The sequence below is a fragment of the Drosophila ficusphila genome, unplaced genomic scaffold (genome assembly GCF_018152265.1).
Source record: "Drosophila ficusphila isolate 14025-0441.05 unplaced genomic scaffold, ASM1815226v1 contig_412, whole genome shotgun sequence".
NCBI classification, from domain to species: Eukaryota; Metazoa; Arthropoda; class Insecta; order Diptera; family Drosophilidae; genus Drosophila; species Drosophila ficusphila.
In genome coordinates this window covers 822757-831444 of record NW_025064326.1, presented here as the reverse complement: position 1 = coordinate 831444, position 8688 = coordinate 822757, and the positions used below count along the sequence as shown (strand labels likewise).

General features: G+C 50.7%; 2 protein-coding genes across 2 annotated transcripts; one reads left to right on the top strand and one right to left on the bottom strand.

Moving 5' to 3' along the window:
* The first annotated feature begins 284 nt into the window (after window positions 1–284).
* LOC108091520 (mediator of RNA polymerase II transcription subunit 15) lies at window positions 285–3011 on the top strand. Its single transcript, XM_017190780.1, has 5 exons — window positions 285–420; window positions 475–1243; window positions 1304–2033; window positions 2098–2240; window positions 2306–3011. The coding sequence occupies exons 1-5, from the start codon at window positions 368–370 to the stop codon at window positions 2873–2875; spliced, it is 2265 nt and encodes a 754-aa protein (XP_017046269.1). The 5' UTR covers window positions 285–367; the 3' UTR covers window positions 2876–3011.
* A 49-nt stretch (window positions 3012–3060) lies between these two features.
* LOC108091521 (Krueppel-like factor 10) lies at window positions 3061–6535 on the bottom strand. The gene is made up of 2 exons (XM_017190781.2): window positions 6253–6535; window positions 3061–4950 (listed from the first exon to the last, which is right to left on the bottom strand). The coding sequence occupies exons 1-2, from the start codon at window positions 6319–6321 to the stop codon at window positions 3742–3744; spliced, it is 1278 nt and encodes a 425-aa protein (XP_017046270.1). The 5' UTR covers window positions 6322–6535; the 3' UTR covers window positions 3061–3741.
* Window positions 6536–8688: the final 2153 nt, after the last annotated feature.

Genomic DNA, 8688 nt, shown 5'->3' with positions numbered 1-8688 from the left:
AAAAAGGTGTTAATTGAACTCGCCTGCGCTCCTGAGTTATATTAACCGTTAGGCAAGAATAGCCAATAGTGAGAAATTCTTTTGATTGATTGATTTAAACTATTGTTGAAAAACCTTTGAGGCTGCCATACCGAACAAAAATAAGAAAAAAATTAAATCAACAGAATATTCAAGGGTGACAAGGGCTTTAGCAGTTAACAGAAAATTTGAAAACCCTTAACAGAACCGCCAAGAGCTGTAAAATAACAGTGTGCGCACTCAGGTATTAAGAGCGCTTCCCCGAACGGCCACACTGGCTTGAACTCAAGAAAGAAAAGATTGAGAGTAATATCAAGAAATAGTTGACGTTTAACAACAGCTTGCTACAATGACTGAGGACTGGCAGAGTCAGAAGTTCCGCCAGAATGTAATTTCAAAAATGTAAGCTGAACTGAGTAGCTATTTTTCGTTGCTTAATCTAGTTTGCTTTTCTAGCCACGACTTGTTGCCAGCGAACGCGCAGGATCAATCAAAAAATGCCGGAGTTATGGAAAACCATATATTCCGGAAGTCGCGCAGCAAAGACGAATATTTAGGATTGGTGGCCAAGCTCTTCATGCACTACAAGGACATGTCTCGAAAATCCCAGCAACAGCAGCAGCAACAACAACAGCAGCAGCAGCAGGGCGGCCCTCCCCCGAATGCTGAAATGGGCGGTGGGCAGAATATGATGCAGGATCCATTGAACGCCCTGCAGAACCTGGCCAGTCAAGGAAATCGGAATCCCCAGATGATGCCTATGGGCGCCGGCGGAGCTCCAGTGCCCGGCGGACCGGGAACCGCCTCTAATTTGCTTCAATCACTAAACCAACAGCGTCCTGGACAGCAGCAAATGCAGCCCATGCCCAACATACGCGGCCAAATGCCCATGGGCGCTGGCGGGGGCGGTGCAGCTCAGCAGATGATGCAGGTGCAGCAGCAGATGCAAGGTGGAAACGCTCCAGGAGTGATGAACGTCATGGGCGCCGGTGGCGGACAGAACCAGGGTCAGATCGTCGGCAATCCGGGACAACAGATGGGCGTGGGTATGCCCAACCAGATGGTGGGACCAGGTCCGAACAGTGGGCCTGCTGTCGGCGGAGCAGGCGGTGCGAATGCTGCCCCTGGATCCGCTGGGCCCGGCCCAAATCAAATGCAAAGTGGACCCATGAACACCATGCAGCAGATGCCGCCTATGCAACAGATCCAGCAGAACCAAATGGGAGTAAGTAATTGGTATTTAAACTTTTAAATTCGCGCATTACATCATCTTATCTTCGGACAGATGGGCATAAACCCGATGATGCGGATGGGCCAAGGCAACGGCATGGGCGGACCCCAGGGAATGCCAGGCCAAGGCATGCAGGGAATGCCGCAGAATATGCAGCAGGGTCCCCACAATGTGGTCGGCGGTCCGGCCGGTCAGCAGCAGGTGGGCGGAACGGGCTTGCCGCCCAACGCAGTCCAGCAAGGTGGCATGAATCCAATGGGCGGCATGGGCGTGAACATGCCGCCGAATCTGCAGCAAAAACCCAACATGCCGATGGGACAGGGTGGCCAGATGTTCCCAGGCAACCGAGGTGGCGTGGGAGTCGGAGGTCAGCAGCCCGGACAGCCATTCATGAGGTCCAGTCCGTCGCCAGCGGATGCCCAGCAACTGCAGCAGCAGCAGGCCCAGCTTCAGCAGATGCAACAAGCGCAGCAGCAGCAACAGCTGGTCGTAGGCAATCAGACGCCCACGCAGCAGCCTCCGACTCCGCAGATGCCGACGCCGATGATTCCCAGTCCGGCGCTGGTGCCCCAGTCCAGTCCGCAGATGATGCAGATGCAGAACCCGCAGCGCAACATCCGCCAGCAATCGCCGAGTGCCTCGATCAACACGCCGGGTCAGGTGACTGGGAACAGTCCGTTCAACCCGCAGGAGGAGGCTTTGTACCGCGAGAAGTACAAGCAGCTGACCAAATACATTGAGCCTCTGAAACGGATGCTGGCCAAGATCAGCAACGATGGGACAAGTAAGTATACAAATTTGTAAGAGGAAGTCGTGCAATGTACTAATATTTTCCCTATTTGTTATAGATGTGGAAAAGATGACCAAGATGAGTAAGTTGCTGGAGATCCTTTGCAATCCTACACAGCGTGTGCCGCTGGAAACTCTTCTGAAATGTGAAAAGGCTCTGGAGAAAATGGATCTCATCTCCTATTCCGGACAGCAGTTTGGTGTAAGTAGTCAGCAAATGCAACTGGGATCATAACTAATCCTCACTACATACTTTATTTTGTTTAGAAATCTTCAAATCCACTGCTGGAGGTAATAAACACCACCCTGCAAAGTCCCGTGGCCAACCACACACTGCATCGAACGTTCCGTCCAACTTTGGAACTGCTCTTCGGCACGGATATAGCAGCTCCAGTGCCCGCAAAGCGGCCTCGAGTGGAGGAAAAGTCTTCGCCCTTCGAACAGGATGTTCCGCATGTTCTGCAAGGCGAAATTGCTCGGCTGGATAGCAAGTTTAAGGTGAAACTGGACACCACGTCGCAGATAAACAACAAGGCGATTCGCTTGATTTGCTGCCTGGACGACAAACGCTTGCCCAGTGTGCCGCCAGTAAGTGTCAGTGTGCCGGAGGAGTATCCCTGGCAGGCTCCGGACTGCTCCTTGACAGAGCAGGAGTACTCGGCCACGCCCTTCCTGCAGACGGTGCAACAGTCTCTGATCGCTCGCATATCCAAGCTGCCCAAGAACTACTCGCTGTCCCATCTGCTGGACACCTGGGAAATGGCTGTGCGCCAGGCGTGCTCTCCTCAGTCGAAGCCCAGAGCTGTCTGCGAGCTTACCACTTTTTTGGGAGTTTAGCTGAACTCCAACATAAAATACTTATTCCATCTCATGATTGACAATTTAGTGTCAACCCGTTTTAGAATCCCAGCTATTCGCTGGGTTCGAGGATTAACATACAATTAAGAATAAAAATCGTACTCCACAAGTGAAACAGACTTTTTTCCCATTCCAACCCGCCAGATTATACAAACAGTTTGTGATTATTTGGAAAATATGTATATTTTCTTTTGTTGAGATTGGAATCGTGTAAGGATCCACTATTTCTTTTTTGATTTGTTTTTCGTTCTCTTTTTTCCACATTTAGCAATAAATACAATTGTTTGTGTGTGTTTAAGTTTAAGAGAAATAGTCCGAAAACTATGGTACAATAGAAAAGAGTTAAGAAAACTTAAATATCACAGATGTTGGACGACGACTGCGTCTCTATTATAATATGTACAAGCACTAGGGGTGTTCAGTATCTAAATCTGAATCTAAAAAGGATCGCCAAGCCAAGAAGTGTGCTGTGTGCCCTTGGAAAGAAGTTTCTTGAATCGCAAATGCGAAGCTTATTGAATCTGAAGTTGATATATGCACAAAAAGATGACAAGATCTAGCTCTTAACTAAGCTTAAGTCTACACCAGCTGCGAGAGGGGAGAAACTCGAAGAAATCTGAATTCCTAGATAAGAGGGAACATTCTCGATGCGGGAAAGTTCGATCTTCATGTGTGGTCTTAATATAAGATTTTAGAAACCCTAGCACTAGTTATTTTAGAAGAGGCATTCGATTCGGGGGTAAATCTTGTCTGCGTTTCTGATTCGTGTGGGAGTTTCCCCCTGTTTAGCTGGCGATACTGTCGGGCTGAGATTGGTCCTGGGGCTTCAGTGGCTCCTGCTCCTCTCATCGCTGCACCTGGAGCAGGGTTCCGCCGAAACTGAAGCTGCTGGCTTGCTGCTGCAGCCTCAGCAGATCCTGGGCGGTGTACACTTGCAGGCTGGCGGGGGAGATGGGCGAGGAGCTGGCCCTAGAGGGGGCCGCCGGCGCTATCGCTCGCAGGTGGAGCGTGGCGTCGCAGAGAGAGGCAGCCACCGAGGAGGCGGAGCTGGGGTTGGCCAGCGAGACGTGGCGGTTCACCCCGTTCGCCTTGTCCTTGTTGTGGCGCTTGACGTGCTTGGACAGGTGGTCGCTCCTCATGAACTTCTTCTGGCACACGCTGCACTGGAACTTCTTCTCGCCGGTGTGGGTGCGCTTGTGTCGGGAGAGCTCGTCGGACCGGGAGAACCTCTTGTCGCAGTTCGCCCACTTGCAGATGAAGGGTCGTTCGCCGGTGTGCACCCGCTGGTGGGCCTTCAGGTGGCTGCTCTTGAAGTAGTTCTTGCCGCAGTCGGGGAAGCTGCACTCGTAGATGCGGCTTCTGGTGGCCGCCGCCTGCGCTGCCGTGATCCTGGTGGTGAGCTTCTCCTCGGCGGGCATCGTGGGAACTGGGGGAATCGGCGTGGGACTCTGCTGGGCGGCCACTGTGCTGAGGAGGATGAGCTGACTGGCCGGCGAGGCAACTGGAGCCACGTAGATGGGAGTCAGGATTGGTTTGATCTCCTCGCTTTCCGCTGGAGCTGATGGAGCTGGGAGCTCTGGAGTCGGTGACTTGGGTTTTTGTACGGGGGGTAGGGCCACTTCCGCAGCCCGTTTCCTGTTCATCTTGAACTTGAGATTGCGCCACACATTGGCCTCCGGGTAGTCGTCCTCCACCGTGGGTGGCACCGAACTTGTACTTGTGGTTGTGTTGCAGGAGGAGCTGGAGCTGGAACTGGAGCTGGATGAGTTCTCGTCCTGGTTGCTGGAGGAGACTGCTCCCGAGCTGTTGACCCTCATGATGACGCTGACCCTCTCGGCCTTGTGCTCATCCTCCAGCTTCTGATCCGGCGGTGGTGTCATGGTCGTAGCAGGCTGTTCCATGCGGGGTTTCTGGTTGGGCACGTCCGCAGCCTCGTCTTCCGTGTCCGAGGGATTGGGTGTGATGATCCCCCCATTCTTCTGGTTCTTCTGGGCCACCAGCTTCAGCTTGGCCTTGAGCAGGTTCTCGTTGACCTGTTGCTCGTCCTTGGCGACCTGAAGGAAAGGAAACAAGAGTTCAGGGTTAGTGAGAGTTCATCAACATCGGGAGCGGGTTCGGGTTCGGGTTCTCAGGAGTGCATTCACATTCCCATTCACTTTTCGCTGACCAGCATTGACCCACAATAACTTTTCCCTCGCAATTCGCTAATTACGCCGACGCCTGACAAGGCCGTTCACCGCTAACCTTCACACACCCTGCGGCACCCTGATGCCCCCCACCCATCCCCCAGGTTCAATGCTCCGCCAAAGGCCAAGGGGACATTGTTTTCGGCGGTTTTTGAACTGTTTCGACGGCCGTTTTGGGTGAAAAATTACGATTCATTAAATGTCGACTTGCTACCAACTGCGCTTTAAATTATGTCTAACGAAATCTCAATGGGATTTATTTTTATGTAATAAATTGGTAATTGAACCTTGAAAAATAATACCGACAGTTAGAAACTTAAAAGTTTTCCCTCAATGAGCTAAAATATATTGCAAACATGAAAACTCTATCTAAATATTTTTCTAAGCCCTCTTCATTTTTGTTACATAGTTTTTTAAACAATGGTTTTTTTTAACGAAGGGTTAACGATTTTTCGTATATCAAAATTGTCTAGATTTTCAGATTAAAAAGAAGCGCCCAAAACTAGGCAAGGAAAGGCGCAGCCACACCACCAATATTGTTATGACGTGCCTCAGGTGGGCAATTCAATGGGGGAAGGCCGAAGCGAGGGGTGTATTATGACTCGTGGGGAGACGTCGAAATCTTTTTATGGGCTTGGCACGTTGCGCTCAAATGTGCGACAGTGTTTGTTTGTTTCTTTCTTGGCCAGATAAAAAAACGAGCCAGAAATGTGACATATTTTTATGGGTTGGGGCTTGGCCTGTTTGCCTAGCTCTTGTCGCCCCCCTCTTTTCGCCCACCGTTGCCAATTGGCAACTCACCTTCGCTCTCAAACAAAGTCGGCGGGCTCTCTCCCTCGCTCTCTTGCGCTTTCCGTTGTTTTTTTCTAGTGGGGCCAAGTCCAATGTTCAGCTAGAGGCCTTCTCGCTCGCACTCATGTATCACTCGCTGTGCATGCGGTGTTCACGTGAACGCGTGCTGACTGCGTGATCGAATGGCTGTTTGCAAGTGCGAGCGAGATGGGGCACTTTTGTTTTTAGAAATGCGGCAAGTGGAAGCGAGAACGAGCTAACGTCCGATTCCGTTTGATTTTCCGCTGCCTTGAATGCACTATCCCCACTCAATAAGCACTAATCACTCTGCTGGCATTTATGCACTACATATGTATATCCGCTTTGTAGGTCACTTACGTTTTCCAACTTGTTATCCCTCAGCGGGGGTGTTGCGGGCGGTGAAGGTAGCAAGGTATCCATGTCCATTGCACTTTCAACTGCACTCTCTTTCCGGCGAAGAGTCTTTAAAAGTCTGTTTTTGTTTGTTGTTAGCTCTCTGGCTTATCACTTGGTTTAATCTCACTTTATTTTGTGGAGTTTTGCACTTTGGTTAATTTGCACTGGCGCTTTTCGAGTGCCGTTGCCGTTTTGGAGCGGAGGCGACCGTTGCGTTCAGAATTCAAGAGACGAATGAAAAAGGCAAAGGCATTCAGCTCCCAGCAGAGCTGGCGCTGCCGACGTCGCTGCCGACAGCGGTGCGCCAGTGTGAGTGGGGGTGAGTGGAGCCGCCGACGTAATCACTTGTAAGTGGGCATGTGTGTGTGAGAGGGCAATCGTCATCGCCAGTGGAGCAACCAGTGCAACGAAACCCGGACGAACATCAGCCACCAGCAACGTGGGCAGTGCCTCCTCCCGTTCTCTCTGGCTCGAAAAAGGTCAGGTCTCCTCCTCACTTACCTCTCAGCAAGCCACACACACTGAGAAAAAATAATATTTGTACATATTCAGTTTTCGAATCCGAATTTGGTTTACTTTCCCAATGTTGTAATTGCCAATGATCAATAGATATCTTTAAACAATAAAAGGAGCATGTTATAAACTTATCCAAAGCGATATTAGCTCACCTGAACCAAAATGATGAATGACAGATATTCATCCTCTCATACCTCATTTTCTCGCTGTGCAGGGGCACAGACTTTGAGAGAGAGACCTATGGAGCACGTAACCAACGCATGGACGTCATCAGCTGTTTACTGCGGGGTCTTGTTTTCGGTACTTGAGAGAGAGCGGGGCGTCTGGCGAGGGGCGAGAGGAGGGGACAGGGGGCTCCAGGGGCTGTCTATTCATAGGCTGTGCATGCCCAAGCCGCGTGCACAGCGCACACAAACACTCACAGACACACCCCAAAGCCGTGACTGAATAGCTGACGCAGTTGTTGCCACGGAAGTCTGTGATTAATCGACGAAAAAATACTTAAAAACTGGCTTGAAACCTGGGCAGACGCCCCTCTAGCTGAAATCTTAGACCTGGCCGCATATATTTGCATTAACTTTAAATCCAAGTCTGACTTTGAGCAGACGTAGATTTCATTAATAAACGAAAGGCAGAGCGAGAAAGCAAGAGAGTGTGGGAGCTCAACAGTTGAGCAGCGGCATTGCCAGGCCAACAAATGGGGAGATAACGGGGATGAGTCATGAAAAAGAGCCATTTTAAAATGGGCTTGTTTACCAGCTCCCCAGTTACATCGATTAAATCCCTGATTAAATTCATCTAACTGAAAACCCCACCTATTGCTCTGGTAATTTCCACCTGGCAATGCTCGCTCCGCCTGTAACAGTTTTCAAAGCAAAAAGGGGCTCGTGCCCCACACAGAAGAGAGCGGGCAAGACCGAGCGCCAGAAACAGCTGTGACTATTATAAGGCGGCGCTCGTCGGCTCTCTTGCGCAACAACAACAACCTCAGCGAATAACTAGCACGCCATACCCATACCCCACACCAGACTTGTGGGGCGACTGTTCACGCCGTCTAGGGTATCAGAGGATGTGATGTTGGCCAAGAAATCCTCTGAGGAAGTGTTAGTGTTCATATTCATTTTCTCCAGCACAGATATACGCATGTGTCATGTTTGTTAACCCAAAAACATTTTGTAGATACATAGATTGCAATGCAAATATTTGTATTTCCGCATTATGTATTCATGGTCCAGATAGCTCGACCCCTCCACGATATCCCCAAGTCGACCCCTTCACGAATAACCTTCTTACTGGCTGAGCACGCTTGCCTGGGCGCTTGCTGGTATGTGTGAGTGTCTGTGTGGGTCCGTCTGGTATCACGCGTTGACCTCATGATGTTCACGTGAACATTTGTTGATACTTTGGGGGGCTAAAAAAGCCAGCAGTCTGTGGCGTGCCTATCTGTGCGACTGTGTGCGTGTTTGCAGTACTTGCGTTTTTGTTTCTGTTTTCGCTTCGTGTTTGTTATTGGAATCGGAATTCGTGTGTAAATTTCGCGCGGAACTGAAGCGATGGCCTCCACTCTCTCGCGAATGTGGGCGTGTAAATGGGCCGACGTACCGTTACCGCTCCCCCTCTCCATGGTACTCCCCCCAGATTTTAAATGCAAACTGCGCCGCAGTTGGACTGCCCCACCCACCCCCACTTTCCGCAGACCAGCAGGCAGGAATTTATGTGCATCGCTAACGCAGAACACAATCAGCAGCCGCAGGTTAGATCTAAAATTAGCAGTCCATCTCGGCTCCCCGGCGGGTTCAAGTTCAGCTCCCTTGACTTGCATTCGCCCACGGAGGTCCCACGCCCACCCGCATTATCTCGGGCGGCAAAATCCGGACTCGC

Excerpts from the sequence above, each read along its gene's own strand:
- LOC108091521 (XM_017190781.2), bottom strand. The coding sequence starts at position 6,321 with ATGGACATGGATACCTTGCTACCTTCACCGCCCGCAACACCCCCGCTG. Across the intron at positions 4,951-6,252 it reads GGGATAACAAGTTGGAAAAC|GTCGCCAAGGACGAGCAACA; the intron begins GTAAGTGACCTA and ends CCTTTCCTTCAG.
- LOC108091520 (XM_017190780.1), top strand. The coding sequence starts at position 368 with ATGACTGAGGACTGGCAGAGTCAGAAGTTCCGCCAGAATGTAATTTCA. Across the intron at positions 421-474 it reads CAGAATGTAATTTCAAAAAT|CCACGACTTGTTGCCAGCGA; the intron begins GTAAGCTGAACT and ends TTGCTTTTCTAG. Across the intron at positions 2,241-2,305 it reads ATTCCGGACAGCAGTTTGGT|AAATCTTCAAATCCACTGCT; the intron begins GTAAGTAGTCAG and ends TATTTTGTTTAG.